General features: G+C 34.0%; 1 protein-coding gene across 1 annotated transcript; it reads left to right on the top strand.

The window, feature by feature from the left end:
- The first annotated feature begins 15,027 nt into the window (after window positions 1–15,027).
- Window positions 15,028–17,360, top strand: LOC137838787 (uncharacterized). Its single transcript, XM_068648013.1, has 3 exons — window positions 15,028–15,271; window positions 15,361–15,941; window positions 16,209–17,360. The coding sequence occupies exons 1-3, from the start codon at window positions 15,028–15,030 to the stop codon at window positions 17,358–17,360; spliced, it is 1,977 nt and encodes a 658-aa protein (XP_068504114.1).
- Window positions 17,361–18,270: the final 910 nt, after the last annotated feature.

Genomic DNA, 18,270 nt, shown 5'->3' with positions numbered 1-18,270 from the left:
GCATTTCCATGGATGTGAAAAGTTTAAAATGCCTATGATTTAAATTTTTTTTTATAAAACTTGAAAAACCTATTTTGAAGAATTTATTTTGAATTATACAATCCAAAACATATTTTTAAATTTGTATTTCAAATTATACTTTAAATTATATAATTTGAAATAAATTTTCAAATTAAAAAATATATTTTAAACTATATAATTCAAAATATATTTCTAAATCTAAAAATATATTTTAAATTTTGTTATAATATAACAATTTGAAATGTATTTTTAGATCACATAAATTTTTTTAAAATATATTTCAAATTATGCAATAGAAATATATTTTAAGTTCTACAATTCAAAATGTATTTTTGAATTAGGTTATTAAAAAAAGAATATCCTATTGTAAGAATCAAAATATATTTATATATTACGTAATTCAAAAACATATTCTAAATTATATTCAAAAATATATTTCTAGATTATGTGATTTTAAGGTCCATATATATATATATATATATAATTTAGAATATGTTTTTAAATTATATAATTTTTAAATATTTCTGAATTTTAAATGGTAGAATGTGTAATAAATTTTATAGGATTATTATACAATATAATTTTATAATCCACATGTAACACTCTAAAAGTACATCTAATTATTATAGCATTTTGAAGCATAGCATTCTTATTACACCTCTCTTATGCATAGCATTCTAAAGCATATAACAAGGAGGCTATTTACCATAGTCACCCTTATAAAGTTTTGCGTCGCATCTAAGAGGGCGACTATGCTAAATAGCCGCTCTTATAAAGCTTTGCACTGCATCTAAGAGGCGACTATGGTAAATAGTCGTCCTTGTAGATGGTAACTTTTTTAGTACATTCTATTTAATGCTAATTCCTATCTAAATTGACCCGTTCAATTATAACCCAACTAGACAAATACATAAATTTAGAGAATCAAATTATATATATTGATAAAAATGTATTACAAACAGTAATAACATATATCTTTACCTATATTCCTATCTATCTATCTAATTCCTACACTATTGATTAGCTATCCTAAAGTTATAAAAATTTAGGAAATATGTAGCCCAAGCATGTCTCACATATTCTATGGCGGCCGAAGGCATTGCTTGCTCATCCATAAAGAACTGCATTACAAAATAAGGTTCATATAAATTAGTGTTAAGATACATATATGTTAAAAAATTATAAAAATAATTTACCATCATGTTACCTGCTCCCAATCACTTTTAAGCCCTAGTCTTACAATGATAACCATCTATTGCAACGTAGTAGCCACACTCATAGCTTCCTAGTTGTCTATTACACTATAATTCAATAGAAAGTAAAAGTTAATATTGATGAACAATGAAAAGAGAAAGACAAAAATTACAAACCTTTAGTGTGATCCATTTCAGATTTTGATAATTTGAATTGGATCGACCTTTTAGGATGTTATATCCACGCCATGAACTGATTAATACAAAAAATTGCGTTAGTAGATTCTTAATTAGTAATATACAAAGTTAACTTTATAGTGTACTTACTTATCAATCATATTCTTCAGATGTGTGGATGACCTCTTGTGTAGGGAACAAAACCACACAACAGTCTTATCAATCATGGATAAAACCAGTAACTGCCAATGACCCCTATATCATCCATGAAAAGAGTTAGTAAATATTTAAAACATTAAATAGTTGTTGACCAAGTGGTGTTCAAGCTTTGAAGAATCCAAACCCTTTGAAGGATATTGAAGCCTTTGCTGTGCTTGCTGTTGATGTGCTGTTTTAGTTAGGATTTGGGGTAGATTGTGTATGTAATCCACCTCTTTGATTGAATCCAAAGCATAGGCATTCTCAATCTTTTTGAAAGAAAAATGTTTTTCAAACTAAGTTAAAAACAACTGATTGTTTTGTCGAAACAACCGATTGTTTATACTTAGATGTTTTTAAGAAAAGATTGAAAACTGTTTTTCAAATGGTTGAGCTCTTAAAACCAAAACAACCGATTGATTCGAGGAAACAATCGATTGTTTATTTTGGGACCATAACAGAAAAACTATTTTATCTTTGAATGAGCTTTAAATGGGTTAACTGCTTACGCTTCAGTCATTAAATGCTTTGACCAATATTTTAAAGCAATTTAAGAGTTTTTTAAGATTCGATAACAAACAACATCTTTGAATAAATTCAGAAAAACAGATTTGAGTAATCAATCTTTTACAAGATTTTGAATAGAGTTTTTGAGTTTTTCAAAGAGATGAGATTGCTTAGAGTTTGTGATCGATCAAAGTGTGTGAAATAGGATTCTGCTTGTATTGATTTCAAATTATCTTCTGTAACAAGTGTAATCCTTGTACTCTGTGAAACAAGTTTCGTTTCTGTGTTTGCTGAGATTGGCTGTGTGTTCTTGAGGGGGTCAAGATCAGCAATCTTAGTGTTGGTGTGTTGGCCAAGAAGAGTGTGTGTCTTGAGGTGTTCAAGGTCAATTTCTTGGTTGTGGTGTAAGTGATCAAGGTGTGGTTGCTTAGTGGATTTCCTCAGGGTTTCTAAGAAGACTGGATGTAGCTCTGGGTTTAGAGTGAACTAGTATAAACATCTGTGTGCAATCTCTCTATCCTTAATCTCTTTAAATTCAGTTTTGTTTGTTGTTTGCTGGTAAAAAACAACCGATTGTTTATGTGAAACAACCGATTGTTTCTGTGAAACAACCGATTGTTTTTCTGGTACTGCAGCTTTTGCTTGCTGTTTTGTCAAACTAAATTCTTTATCAATTGTTTTCTTGAGAGAATTTCATTTTTGACTTAAAAGTTTGCGAAAACCCTATTTAAACAATTTCCCCCCTTTAGTTTAAAGTCATCCATTCTAACAATTGGCATCAAGAGCTTGGTTCTTGAAAGTTATTCAAGTTGATCCTAAAACTGTTTTTAAAATGGCTGATAGACTACCTTTTGGGGAAGGTGCTTCAATTAACAGGCCACCTCTGTTTTGTGGTTTGAACTACCAATTTTGGAAAGTAAGAATGAAAATCTTTATGGAATCACTTGACAAAGGAATTTGGGATGCAATTGAAAATGGTCCTTTTGTTCCAAAGTTTGAAAAAGATGGATCTGTCATTGAAAAGCCATGGTCTCAATGGACTGATTCAGAAAGCAAAAAGGCCAAATTCGATTGCATTGCCAAAAATATAATAACCTCTACTTTAAATTCTGATGAGTTTTTCAGGGTCTCTCAATGAAAATCATCAAAAGAAATGTGAGACACCTTGGAAGTCACTCATGAAGGGACAAATGAGGTGAAGAGAGCTAGGAAGCATACTCTAATCCAAGAGTATGAGATGTTCAGAATGCTTAAAGGTGAAACAATTGTTGAGGTGCATAAAAGATTCACTCACATCATCAATCATCTCATGAGCCTTGACAAGACCTTTGAAAAGGAAGAGCTGAACATCAAGATCTTGAAATGTCTTGATAGAGCATGGCAACCAAAGGTAACAGCTATTTCCGAATCTAAAGATCTAACATCATTAAGTATGGCTTCTTTGTTTGGTAAGCTTAGGGAACATGAGCTAGAGATGAATAGACTCAATGTTCAAGAAAGTGAAGACAAGCACATAAGGAGCATAGCCTTAAAAGCTTCCAAGCACAAAGGAAAACAAGAATTCAGTGATGATTGTGATGAGGAAAACCTTAGCTTGCTGTCAAGAAAGTTCAGCAAATTCTTGAAGAGAAACCGCAACAAGGAAAACAACAAAGATAGGTATGGAAACAAGAAATCCAATGATTTTAATTTCAATAACTATACTTGTTTTGGTTGTGGTGAGCAAGGTCATATAAAGGCAGATTGTCCAAACAAGAGCAAGGAGAAAAAACCTAGCTACAAGGAAAAGAAAGGCAATACAAAGAGAGCCTACATAGTTTGGGATGAAAATGAGGTATCATCATCAAGCTCTTCATCAAGTGAAGATGAGAAAGCAAACATCTGCTTGATTGCTGAAGATGATGATGAATCTTGCAGCTCAAGTGAGGTTAGTTCATGTACTTCATTAAATGAACAAAATTATAGTGAATTGCTTGAAGCTTTTCAAGAAACTCATGATGAAGCCAATCGATTGGTTCTTTCAAACAACCGATTGAAAGAACTTAACAGCTGGCAGGAAAAGAGAGTGAAATCACTTGAAGATGAGATTGCAAAATCAAAAAATGATTTCAAAAATCTGGAAAATCATTTAAAAAATTCTTCTTGCAAGTGTGACACTCTCATTTGCGAAAATTGTGAAAAGCTCGAGAAAAAGGTTCATTATCTAGTTGATACTGTGGACAAGTTTTCAAAAGGGAAATCTAACTTTGAGAATGTCTTGGCATCTCAAAGCTGTGTTTTTGGAAAGGCTAGTTTAGGTTTCAATCCACAGAATCAACAAGATAAGTTTTCAATTTTTTTTTTTAAGAAAGCCAGTAAAACAACCGATTGTTAAATCAAAACAACCGGTTGTTACATGCTTTTATTGCATGAAAAAGGACCATTCGGTTAGATTCTGCAAAATAAGAAAATTCTCTATTTCTAGAGGCTACATGAAATGGATTCCTAAAGGATGTGAGGTTCCAAATGAGAAAAAGAAATCTATTGGACCCACATTTGTGAAGGGACCAAATCTTGTTGCTTGAAGTCATGTTTGTGCAGGAATTCTAAAGAAGTGTGAAGGACTAAGTCATGTGATCAAGTTCTTGGAAGAAAAAGACCATAATTGAAGCTGAATCAATGCTCTGCATATGTCAAAAGGTCCTCAACAGTGAAAAGAGGCTTTTTGATCATAAAGCACATGACTCATTGAAGAAATAACATAAGGATATGACTTTCCTTATCATGTTCTTAATTTCTGTTTTAAAGTTCATTCTCATGGTTAAAAATCTTCTTTAAAATGCTTAATATCATTTGCTTTGAACGTTTTCTGCTAATAGTTAAAATTCAAAATCAGTTTTAACAGCTGCAGAAAAACAACCGATTGTTTCTTCGAAACAACCGATTGTTTTGAGTCTGACAACATTGTGAAGAAATCAATTTAATTGCTATTTTGAATTTCTATTCGTTGCAGATCAATTCAAAGAGAGAATCTTGGTCAAAGAACCTGTGATTGAAAGCTGATCACGTTCAGAGAGAAGTTACAACTGTCATAAAGGAAAATATTCCAAAATCTTGGAAATTCAAGAGCCTTAATGACTAGTCAAAGATCACATGTGAAGATCATGTGTTTTTCAGATTTTCTTGACGTTTTTTGTGCAGGGCAGAGTCAAGTCCTCTCTCTTTGAAAATCTGGTACCCACTCATATCATCGAATGCTATTTGATTCTTTTACTGCTATAAAATCTGTTGCAGCTAATCTCTTCCTCAAGAACAACCAATTGCAACATCTCTTTCAAAAATTGTGAAGTGAGCTTTTCTCTGTTTTCTTCTCTGCCATCATGGAATCAACTCCTCCCACCTCAAAGAGAGTCAAAACTAGAGCTGTAAGGTCTGGAGGAAGGCTAGAAGGCTGGTTTTCTGGAGACAATGATCTTATTGAGAAGTATAGGTATGAAACAAGTATAAAAAAGATAAACAACCTCAAGGTTGTGTGCTTTGATTGGCTGAAAAGTCAAAAGCTTGATAATGTAAGGAGGCTGCTCAAAGATCAATCTCTCAGAAAGTTCCTGGATATGAAAGGAAACATTTACCCAAATTTGGTAAGGGTGTTCTACGCAAATCTAAAGTTTGAGGGAAACAATCTAGTTTCTCATGTGAAAGGTGTAGAAATGGAGATAACTCAGGAGGTATGGGCTGCTGTTGTTGGTCTCAAGTTCTCTGGCCTGAGAATCAACAAGGGAAACCTTGGAGTACTGGAGGATTTCAACAAAATCCAATACTACAAGAGTTGCTTGAAGAATCAACATGCTCAAGTTAGAACATGCTCATTAGAACATGCTCGGTTGGAGGTCTAAAGCTTGATGAAAGGTTGCTAGCCTTCATTGTGAACCTTGAAGATGAAACATCTGAGTTGGTCAAGTCAACTCAAGAGTTGAACAATGGATCACTCAGCAAAATGGGTTTTACCAAAGTAGGTGGAAAATGGATTAGCAAAGATGGTGACCATGATGCCTCAACTAGTGCTGCTGCTGATCTTGAACAAGATGAACCTGCTGATATGGATGTTCAACATGAAGATCCACCTGAAGATTATCAAGATGCTGGACCAAGTGCTGGTGCTGGAAATCAAGAAGAAAGGATGCAAACCATGTCTCCTTTTGAGAGACTCATGATGAATAGGCTTGATAGCTTTGGGGAGAATCAAAGAAATCTCCATGATCTCTGTGTCAGTAATTTCCAGAGGATTGACAACAGGTTTGACAGCATGGATGCACGCTTCATGGCTCTAGATGAACAAATGGAAGTTGTCCAGAACCAAATCTTTGATCTTCAATTTGCTGATGATGATGAATGAGGAAAAACAACCGGTTGGTTTATCGAAACAACCGATTGTTTTTGTTGATTATATCTGTTTTTCAATTTTTCTTTCCTTTTGCTATTACTGCTTTAATTCTGATGTAATCAAAACAATTATCTCTTGTCTTATCTCTTCTTTTTGTCTATTTGTGAAGACAAATAGGGGGAGATTATGCTGTTTGTGTTTGATTTCAGTTTTATGTTTTCTGCAAAAACAATTTGCTATTTTGAATGTTGTTTATTCTGATTTTATGCTCTGGATTTCTGTATTTGTTTCTGTGCTAACCAAATATTAGAAGTTCTATGCTTTGCTTAAAACTGTATCTTGCAGGAATTGCTTCAGATTCAATCAGGTACAATACAAGCATCAGGGATTTGTCTTCATCAAATACGGGGAGATTGTTGAACCAAGTGGTGTTCAAGCTTTGAAGAATCCAAACCCTTTGAAGGATGTTGAAGCCTTTGTTGTGCTTGCTGTTGCTGTGCTATTTTAGTTAGGACCCGGGGTAGATTGTGTATGTAATCCACCTCTTTGATTGAATCCAAAGCATAGGCATTCTCAATCTTTTTGAAAGAAAAATGTTTTTCAAACTAAGTTAAAAACAACTGATTGTTTTGTCGAAACAACCGATTGTTTATACTTAGATGTTTTTAAGAAAAGATTGAAAACTGTTTTTCAAATGGTTGAGCTCTTAAAACCAAAACAACCGATTGATTCGAGGAAACAATCGATTGTTTATTTTGGGACCATAACAAAAAAACTATTTTATCTTTGACTGAGCTTTAAATGATTTAACTTCTTACGCTCCAGTCATTAAATGCTTTGACCAATCTTTTAAAGCAATTTAAGAGTTTGTTAAGATTTGATAACAAACAACATCAGTGATTGCTCAAGCTTTCGATACCCCGAATGAGACAGTACGTGTGGGGTAACATTCTTTAATGCTATGTCTTGAGCTTTCTTTCGACGATCCTGTCATAAATGAAATAAACAAAGTGAATTAAATAATATTATGTTATTAAGTTATATAAATGAAAATAGTTAAGTAACTTCACTTAACATCCACGCTTTACATTCACGGCTTTGACCAAAAAGACGCCATGTCTTTTCATCAATATGGTTGTACTTTAAACAACGATTTTCACATTTATACTTGCCAAAAATATATTTCGTCATCAGTGTTGACTTAAACTAATGAAATTTAATTTCGATATTGGATATGATCTTTGATTGAAGCGGTTCCACATTAGGGATTTCAAAATTTGTTCGCAAAATAATATCATGAAATTAAAATTGATCAATGAATATTAAAAAGCATTATATGATAACGATAATAGTGTAAAGCTTACCCGAACATCCTCCCAGAGCATGTTTCGATCGACCTCTGACACATCCTCCCATGAATTAATCAAAATAGAGAGCCTCTCATGAGAAACAACTCCAAGATAGTTGCTAAAGGTCTCAACATTAGGACCATAAGCCACTCCAGTGTTGACGTTAATGTCAACAGGTGTCTTCTCACTAGCAACACGTCTCAATGAGAGACGCTTCAATCTAGTAGGTCCTCTGTTGGCTTGTCCGGATTGGGGTCTGATCGGAGTCTCCATATTTGTGTTAAAAAATTAGGTAACAAACATTAGTTAAATTGCATCGAAAGGAAATCATATCAAACAAATACATAAAATTCTAAATTTGTATTATCAAAAATATTTCTAAATTTATTAGCATAATGGATTGAATGTTCATATGTAAATTTCTTCACTGTGGTCTTTACGGTTGCATGTACATCATCAACTATATCGTCATCTCTATTCATTATGATTGGTGTGAATGAACGGGGGTCACCATTTTCAATATCATTTATGACCACCCCTTGTTTTTTCTCGTGTAAAACGACATACCAATGTTCTCACGTAGGATCTTCGACGTTGAAAACCTGAGATGCTTGTTGAACCATTATAAATGGCTCATCTTGATACCCTATCTTTCAAAAGTCCACTAGTGTGAATCCTAATTCATCAATTTTAACCCCATTTTTATTGTCAACCCATTTAGACTTAAAAATTGGAACGAAAAACTTAGTGTAGTCAACCTCCTATATCTCTTCTATAAACCCATAATATGTCATTGATCCAAGTACATGATTTGTATCTTTCGAACTGGAAAACTGCATTGACTCGACTTTAAGAGTAACACCAGAATTTTGAATTGTACTCTTTTCATCCATAGACTTCGTGTAAAATATACAATTGTTCACTTCGTAACCTGTACAAGAAATGACATCAAACTTCAATCCAACAGCCAACCAAGTCAAGGTCTCCGATGCTGTTGAATCCTTTAACACCTCGTTTTTAAACCAAGGCATGAAAGTTCTGTTCCATCAAGACCCATTTCTCTGGTTGTCTTGGGTTATTTGCCTTCACAATGGCTTTATGAGCATCTATGTAAGATATAACTTCATCTGTGTTATTCAATATATACAAATGTGTTTGCAAGACTTCTGATCGAGATTTGCTTACCACATGTACACCACGTAAACATTTACTTGTAGAACGCCTGTGGTGTCATGAGTTAGTTGGAAGACCTATTGGATTTTCTTTTGACATGTACTCTGAACAAAATTCAATACTTTCTTCCGATATGTACCTTTCAATCATTGAAGCTTCTGGACGATAATGATTTTTCACATAACCTTTCAAAATTTTCATATACCGCTCAACAGGATACATCCATCGTAAGTACAATGGTCCACACAATCTAACCTCTCTTACCAGATGCACAATTAGATGAACCATGATGTCAAAAAAAGATGGAGGAAAAAACATCTCCTATTCACACAAGATAACAACAATTTCATTCTCAAGTTCATCTAATTTTAATGGATCAATGACTTTACAACAGATGGAAGAGAAGAATGACCATAAACGGGTTTTGGTATGTCTAACATTTTTTTGTAAGATCCCACGAATAGCTACCAACAACAACTATTGCATCAAGATGTGACAATCATGAGACTTTAACCTAATTAACTTCAAATCTTGCATTGGCACTAGGTTCTTCACAGTGGAGGAATGTCCTTGTGGCACTTTCACATCCTTTAGACATTGACAAAAAATTACTTTTTCATCTTTTGACATGGTGTAACAGCCTGGGGGCAAATATGTACGCTTACCCATTTCTATCGGTGTCAACTCGCCTCGTATGTTCATCTCAATCAAATCTAAACGAGCATTTAGACCATCATTTGTCTTCCCGTTAATGTTAAGAAGTGTACCAATTAAGCTATCACACACATTCTTATCAACATGCATTACATCTATACAATGTCTGACTTCTAACCTCGACCAGTACGAAAGATCAAAGAATATTGATATTTTCTTCCATATGTTTGTCACAGATGACTTCTTTTTCGACTTACCGAAGGTGTGGTCTATGTTAATTACCTTTTCGTAAACCTCAATACCAGTTAATGGAGTTAGTGAACTACTAGTCTCCTGATGTCCATTAAAGGCTTTTTTCAACCTCTGGTAAGGATGATGACTTTTAAGAAAACTCTGATGCCGAAGATATACTGTCTTTCTTCCATGTTTCAATTATTGAGAAGTGGTGTCTTCTTCGCATATTGGACATGCTTTATGACCCTTAACACTACACCCTGATAAGTTACCATATGCCGGAAAGTCATTGATGGTGCAAAATAACATGGCATGCATCTTGAAAGTTTCATTAACAAATTCGTCAAATACTTCAACACCCTGATCCCACATTAACTTAAAATCTTCAATTAGGGGACTTAGATAAACATCTATGTCAGTTCCTAGTTGTTTTGGATTGGATATCATCATAGACAACATCATATGTTTTTGCTTCATGCACAGTCCAGGAGGTAAGTTGTAAATAACTAGTAAAACAAGCCCTGAACTATGATTCATACTCATATTACCAAACATATTCATTCCATCAGTAGCTAAACAAAGTTGGATATTTCTTGATTCTTTACCAAACTCTAGAAACTCGTCATCAAATTTCATCCATTGAATAGAATCAGCTGAATGTCGGTACATGCCATCACATTTCCTCTCATCTTAATGCCATCTAAGATTCTTAACATCATTTGGGTTTGCAAACAAATGCTTCATCCTTGGAATGATGGAAAGATACCACATAATCTTCATTGGGGGTCCATGCTTTTTTCTCTCTTCAATAGTATCATCATCTTTTTGTTTCAGTTTAGAACGTGATAACCCACACCTCGGACAACTTTTCAACAATTCAAAATCTTTCCTATATAATATACAATCATTAGGACATGCATGTATCTTTTTATACTCCATACCCATCGGACAAAGAATCTTTTTGGCCCCATAATTAAAATTAGGTAGAGTATTTCCTTCTGCAAGCATATCCTTAAAAAACTGAAGCAATTTCGTGAAATTTTTATCAGTACATCTATTTATTGCCTTCAAATTCATCAATATTAACACCCTCGACAACCGTGTGAAGTTAGTTGATCCAGGATACAATGGAGTCTCGACATTGCTTGACATATTTCCATATCCATGCGCTTCTGCAAAAGACTCAGCTCCCACATCACGAATCATGTCCTCCAATCGATCATCATATACTTCACCATGTAGTACATCATCCATGATGGACCCCACATATTCTTCAGTTATGGAAACACGTGGTAAATTTAATAATTCACCATGCCATATCCAAGTTGTATAAGATCGAAGAAACCCATTACATAGAAGGTTATCCCTGATTTTCTTAACATTAAGACTTCTTCCGTTAAAACAGTTAAAGCACAAACACAATCTTTGCTCCATCGTGATCACTATTATTCGTGTTACATTGCACAAATTGTATAAATTCTTCTACTCCTCTTTCGTTCTCATCACTTACGCAAATAAAATTATTCCAATTTCGATCCATTATATTATGTAATAGTCATTAATGTGTTTACTAATGAGTGTGAAATCTCACATTTGCCGAGGGTCAAACACTCCCGAACTCAATACCAGCACATATCAATTGCCGAGGATCGAACACCCTCGGGCTCAATACTAAAATGTATCAATTGCCGAGGGTCGAACACCCTCCAACTCAATACCAACACGATAATTCTATTTTAACCTAACAACTAACATAATATAAATTAATAATAAATATAAATTATAATAAATACTAAATATATAAATGAAAAACCATTAAATTAATTATAAATATTAAATAATATAAATCTATCTACCATATAATAATTTAATAAATCTATTCTAACCTAAAAACAAAAATAATATAAATTTAGATTTAAAAAAATTTAAAAAATTATAACCACCAACCTTGTGCGTGAAGGCAACCAACAACGACAATGAAAGCAGCGACAACGACAACGACGACGAAGCAATGGGGACACAAAGAAAACCCAAAGAGCAACAATGGAAATGGAATAGTAGGATTGTGGTGACCTTCACAACAATGACAAAAAAAGAAACTTAAATAAGAGAAACAAAAAAAAAAAGAAAACCAAAAAGCTTAAACAATGGTGAAGAAGTAGAGAACTTGAAAACAACTTACCCAACAGAACGAAGAAGAAAGGCTCGAGGAAAACGAAGAAGAAGCACAAAGCAGAAGAGAAAACGAAGCATTAGAGACAAAGAAAGTATGAAAGCCTAACTGGCGTGCTCTTAGTTAGGAAAAAAAAGAGAGTCTAAAACGACAACTATTTGGTAAAGTCAACCTCTTAGAGAAATTTAATTTAAAAAATGTCACCGCATTTTGAAGGATAGCGTCTAGCCGTAAAAGCGCTTTAAGTGTAGTAATAAGTCTTTTTTGCACTACTGTGATCATCTGCTCGTGTACATAGTACAGTCACCGCAATTCAAACACAATAAGAAAAACCAGGGTAAGCTAGTGAAAATAAAATTTTATAATATACACAATTCAATCAAAAGAGGAAACCAAATTACATGGATAAATTTCTCAATTATTCAATCTTCTTCAGTTCTCAACATAAAATTCCACATGGATATACACATCCAAGATATTCAACAAACATAATAACAATTGGCGCCTTCTGGAAGACCCATATTAAGTAAGTCCTACCAGAGACTAACACCTGATCCAATACCAAAGACTTAGATTACTAGTGAATCAAAGAGAAAGGATCAAGGTAAGTTCAATACAACCCAAGTCGTACATCTCATATGTCACAGTGTGCATTTACTCCCCCATCAGCTTCTCACCACATGATATCTTAGTCTATGTGACTTATATCATAAGTGAAGCTCGAAGATCTCTGTTACCACATAGGCATCAATACTTAATACACAAACAAACATCATTCCATACACTATCCCAAATGCATGACTTCAATTCTATACAATTTTCATTATACAATATCATTCAAAACGAGAGAAAGTGTGAGGTGAGATAAAGAAGAAAATGAAAAGGGGGTGGGAGGGGCTATTTCTGGGTCTTACAAATTATCCCAAACAACAAAAATTTTCGTCCTAAAAAATTAACTTACCAAGCAAAAATAGGATATGATTATCTTATCTTCTCTTTTATTCCTCAAGTGGAATCACAACATGTGGGATTTCACAATACTTTGACTATGTTGATGTTTCTACCATGAAGTTACCTTATTTTAGAACCCAAAATTTAAACCCCACTTTAAAAGAGAGATATTTTATTTAACTAAATTAGACATTAGAATATGATTATTGTTAGAATGTGTGGCCAAAACAAGAGGGGGAAGGGTGAATTGTTTTCACAAGATTGGAAGTAGAGTGAAAAGTTATGAAAAATCAACCAATTGATTTTTTGTTCAACTGGATAAAATTTTAGTTTTATAGTTCTTAATGATGCGGACATCCAAGCCCAAGGGCCACACACAACAAGATTGAAATATTAAAATAAAATAATATTACACAGAGTATCAACCTAACCACTGACACAAATGATCATTCTTGAAATATAAGGATTGTAGTATCGTCTTATTTTCTTACAAACAAGAAAAGACCTTTGTAATTTATACACTGTTGAAACTCAGATTAGGGGAACAAATATTTTGATAATTTTAGAGAGTGTCTCTCTGCTAGGGTTTTTCCCTGTATCTTGCGATCTTATCAAGAATCCACCAATTCTTGTGGCGATCATCCTTAGGCTTATCAAACTTTGTTTGTGGCGCCTTCCTTTATCCAGGTTTCTATTATTATTGTTTTGAATTTATTCCGTTTCGTAACCCTAAATTCCCAATTTTATTGTCATGTCTATTTGGATTCATATCAGTTGGTATTCAGAGCAAAGGTTTGAGTCATAATATAATTGTGCATCCTGAATTTTTTTTCTGTCTCCCCTCATTACTGTTCACGGGGTAATGTTCACGGTATTGTTCACGATACTGTTCACGGTATTGTTCACGACACTGTTCACGGTACTGTTCACGTGTACTGTTCACGGTATTGTTCATTTTTTTTAAAAAAAAAAGTAGAAACAGAAAAAAAAAGAAGAAGAAATAGAAAAAAAGAAAAGAAAAGAAAAAAAAGGAAGAAAAGGAAAACAAAAGTAGAAAAAAAAAGAGAACAAGAGGAAAACAGAAAAAAAATAGTTCTTATTCAGTGCATACTTGGTGTTTGTTAAAAGTTCTAAAAGTGTCCTATCTACATATTTTATTTTCTCTATATATTGTTTTTGCTTGCTGTTTTTTTTAATTGTCTTGCTTGCTTGTTGATAGTGAAATTGTTCTTCACTATTTTGTTCTTTACTATTATTTTTAATTGATTCTGATTGCTACTTTTGAAAGTGATTCTGGATTATTGATTGCTTGATTCTTGTAAGAACCTTAAGTAGAGAAAGAGTGGTAAAAGGCAGTGTGATCATTAGAAAAAAAGCCTTATTGTGTGAAACACGAGTGTTGAGTGTAAACACGTGAGAAAGTGGTGTGAGGCCCAAACTTATTGTTATTTGTAATCTGTTTACTTGAGCATGGCAGGGGAACCGTCAGATAGTGGACTGTCTCAACTACAGATGCAATGCTTAACACAACACTTGGAAAGGATAATGAAACAACAAAGTGATGGACTCCATGAGAGGTTGGATCAAATGGAGCAAGCACAACAAGTAAATCCAGAAAATAGAGGAGGAGATAGGAGGAGGAGAAGAGAAAATGATGGAGAACAAAGAACTCTGAGAATTGATGGAATAAAATTAAATATTCCCACATTCAATGGGAAAAGTGATCCCGATGCTTACTTGGAGTGGGAAATTAAAGTGGAGCATGTGTTTGCTTGCAATGAGTACAATGAGGAGCAGAAGATGAAGTTGGTAGCAGCTGAATTTTCACATTATGCCTTAACTTGGTGGAATAAATACCAAAGGGACAGAACTAGATATGAAGAACCCATGGTAGAATCTTGGATAGAAATGAAAAGGATTATGAGGAAGAGATATATTCCAGCAAGCTATAATAGGGAGTTGCAACTCAAACTCTAGAGAATGACTCAAGGAAATAAAAGTGTGGAAGAGTATTTTAAAGAGATGGAGGTAACCATGATTAGAGCTAGAATGAATGAAGAAAATGAAGCAATCATGGCTAGGTTTTTGAATGGACTGAACTACGATATTAGGGATGTTGTGGAGCTGCAAGAGTATGATGACATTGAGGACTTGTTGCACAAGGCTAACCAAGTAGAACAACAACTCAAGAGGAAAGGAATCATGAGGAGGAGTTCTAACAATAATAATAATTCCAACTGGAAGGATAAGGTGATGAAGGATAAAGGAGTTCCCTCAAGTTCAGCTATGTCTTCAAGTCATCTAATAGATATAATAATTCACCACCTAAAATGAAGACAAGTGATGTAAAATGTTTCAAATGCTTAGGAAGGGGACACTATGCTGCAGAATGTCCAACAAAAAAAACTATGTACATGTTATCAAATGGACAAATAGACAGTGAACCTTCAAGTGAAGAAGAGAATGAGGATGTAGAGGTGGAGTTGGATGCATTGGAGGGTGATTTGTTGATGATTCGAAGGCTTATGGGAAGCAAAATGCAAGCTTTGGACCAAACCCAAAGGGAAAATATTTTCCATACTAGATGTTCCATTCAAGGGGAAATATGTTCACTCATAGTTGATGGAGGAAGTTGCACCAATGTAGCTAGCTCAAGACTAGTTACCAAATTGAATTTGGAGACAAAACCGCACCCAAGGCCATACAAGCTTCAATGGCTTAGTGAAGATGGAGAGATGATAGTGAGTAAGCAAGTGGAGGTGAACCTATCCATAGGACAATATAATGACAATGTCTTGTGTGATGTGGTTCCAATGGAGGCAACTCACATTTTGTTAGGGAGGCCGTGGCAGTTTGACACCAAGGCTATTCATGATGGTTTCACCAATAAAATCTCTTTCATGCAGAATAATAAGAAGATCATTCTCAAACCCTTATCTCCTAGAGAGGTGTGTGAGGATCAAATCAAATTGAGAGAAAAGAGAGTCCAAGAGAAAAGAGAGATGAGTGAAACACCTAAACAGAGCAAGAGTGAAACACTTAAAAAGAGAGAAACACATGAGAGAAAAATGAGTGGATTACTGAAAGTGAATGAAGTGAAGAAGTTGCTACTTTCTAGCAAACCTCTTTATTTACCTTATTGAAAAAACAACACTTTGGTTGATGATCATTCTAACCAAATTAATTTTCTTCCCAGTGTTGATTCTGTTTTGCAGGAAATCCAAACTCAAGTTGAAGAATTGATGAACAAAGGATGGGTACAAGAGACCATGAGCCCATGTGTTGTTCCAGTAATTTTGGCGCCTAAAAATGATGGTTATTGGAGGATGTGCACAGATTGCAGAGCACTCAATAACATTACCATTAAGTATAAACACCATATTCCCAGGTTAGATGATTTAATGGATGAATTGTATGGTGGTTGTATATTTTCAAAAATTGACTTAAGAAGTGGTTGCCATCAAATTAGGATTAGGAATGGGAATAAATGGAAAACTGTCTTTACAACAAAATATGGATTGTATGATTGGCGTGTGTTGCTATTTGGGCTAACAAATGCCTCAAGCACTTTTATGAGATTAATGAACCATGTTTTGAGAGAATTTTTGGGCAAATTTTTTATGGTGTATTTTGATGACATCTTGATCTATAGCACTAGTTTGGAATTACATGAGGAACATTTGTGTGCTGTTTTAAATGTTCTTAGAACAGAAAAGTTGTATGCTAATCTTGAGAAATGCACATTTTGTACTGAACAAATTGCATTCTTGAGTTTTGTGGTAAGTGCCAAGGGAGTTCATGTAGATTATGAAAAGGTGACAGCTATCCAAGAATTATGTTTACATCATGTTGAGTTTGCTTACAATATGGTTGTTGACAACACATTGAATTGTGATTCATTTGAAATTTTGTATGGATTAAATCCTTTAACTCCAATAGATTTGTTAACTATGCCTAACATTTCTGTTTTAAAGCATAAAGATACACAGTCTAAGGTTGACTATGTGAGAAAGCAACATAAAAAGGTTGAAGCACAAGTTGAAGAAAAAGGTGAAGGTTATTCTAAACAAGTTAACAAAGGAAGAAAGAAAGTAATCTTTGATCCTGGAGATGGGGTCTGGGTACACATGAGGAAAGAAATTTTAACTAGACAAAGAAAATCCAAGCTCCAATCTAGACAGGATGGACCTTTTCAAGTGTTAGAAATGATTAATGACAATGCCTACAAGATTGATCTTTCAAGTAAGTACAATATGAGTAGCACTTTTAATGTGTCTGATTTGTCTCCTTTTATTGCAGGTGATGAAGCTTTGGATTTAACTTCAAGTCTTTTTCAAGAGGGAGGGAATGATGCGGACATCCTCTAAGGTCTTTCTCAAGAGGGAGGGAATGATGCGGACATCCAAGCCCAAGGGCCACGCACAACAAGATTGGAATATTAAAATAAAATAATATTATTATTTGGAGTTAGGATTTGAACTCAGGACCGAGTACAGAGTATCAACCTAACCACTGGCACAAATGATCATTCTTGAAATATAAGGATTGTAGTATCGTCTTATTTTCTTACAAACAAGAAAAGACCTTTGTAATTTGCACACTGTTGAAACTCAGATTAGGGGAACGACTATTTTGATAATTTTAGAGAGTGTTTCTCTGCTAGGGTTTTTCCCTGTATCTTGCGATCTTATCAAGAATCCACCAATTCTTGTGGCGATCATCCTTAGGCTTATCAAACTTTGTTTGTGGCGCCTTCCTTTATCCAGGTTTCTGTTGTTACTGTTTTGAATTTATTTCGTTTCGTAACCCTAAATTCCCAATTTTATTGTCATGTCTATTTGGATTCATATCAGTTAACCACTGAGAATTCACTAAGCAATCAAACCAAGATTACAAAACACTCACCAAGAGTGTTGATCTTGAACCCCTCCAGAACACACAACACTTATTGGCAACACCACAATTTTCAAAAACTCTTTATGAAATTGCCTTGCACAGATTACACAAAATTACAGTGTTCAAAAGAAGAAAATAAAGTACACATGGGCTTAACAAAGAAGTAGTACAAGTGAATAAAAAACCCAATTCTATTTCACACAAGCTATGATGCAAAAGCTCTTGATTCTCATAAAAACATTTTTAATAAGCTTTCTTTCTTAGGTTCTTAAAAAGATCATAAAATAGTCTTTATATAGACTTAAGGAAGTGGTTAAAACTGTTTGATCTTTAATCAAAAGCAGTTAGAAACATTTTAAAAAAATTTAGACTTGTTAACAA

This window comes from Phaseolus vulgaris, chromosome 4 (genome assembly GCF_000499845.2).
Source record: "Phaseolus vulgaris cultivar G19833 chromosome 4, P. vulgaris v2.0, whole genome shotgun sequence".
NCBI classification, from domain to species: Eukaryota; Viridiplantae; Streptophyta; class Magnoliopsida; order Fabales; family Fabaceae; genus Phaseolus; species Phaseolus vulgaris.
This window is presented reverse-complemented; position numbering and strand designations above follow the sequence as displayed.

Excerpts from the sequence above, each read along its gene's own strand:
- LOC137838787 (XM_068648013.1), top strand. The coding sequence starts at position 15,028 with ATGATTAGAGCTAGAATGAATGAAGAAAATGAAGCAATCATGGCTAGG. Across the intron at positions 15,272-15,360 it reads GGATAAAGGAGTTCCCTCAA|GAAGGGGACACTATGCTGCA; the intron begins GTTCAGCTATGT and ends TCAAATGCTTAG. Across the intron at positions 15,942-16,208 it reads AACCCTTATCTCCTAGAGAG|GAAATCCAAACTCAAGTTGA; the intron begins GTGTGTGAGGAT and ends TCTGTTTTGCAG.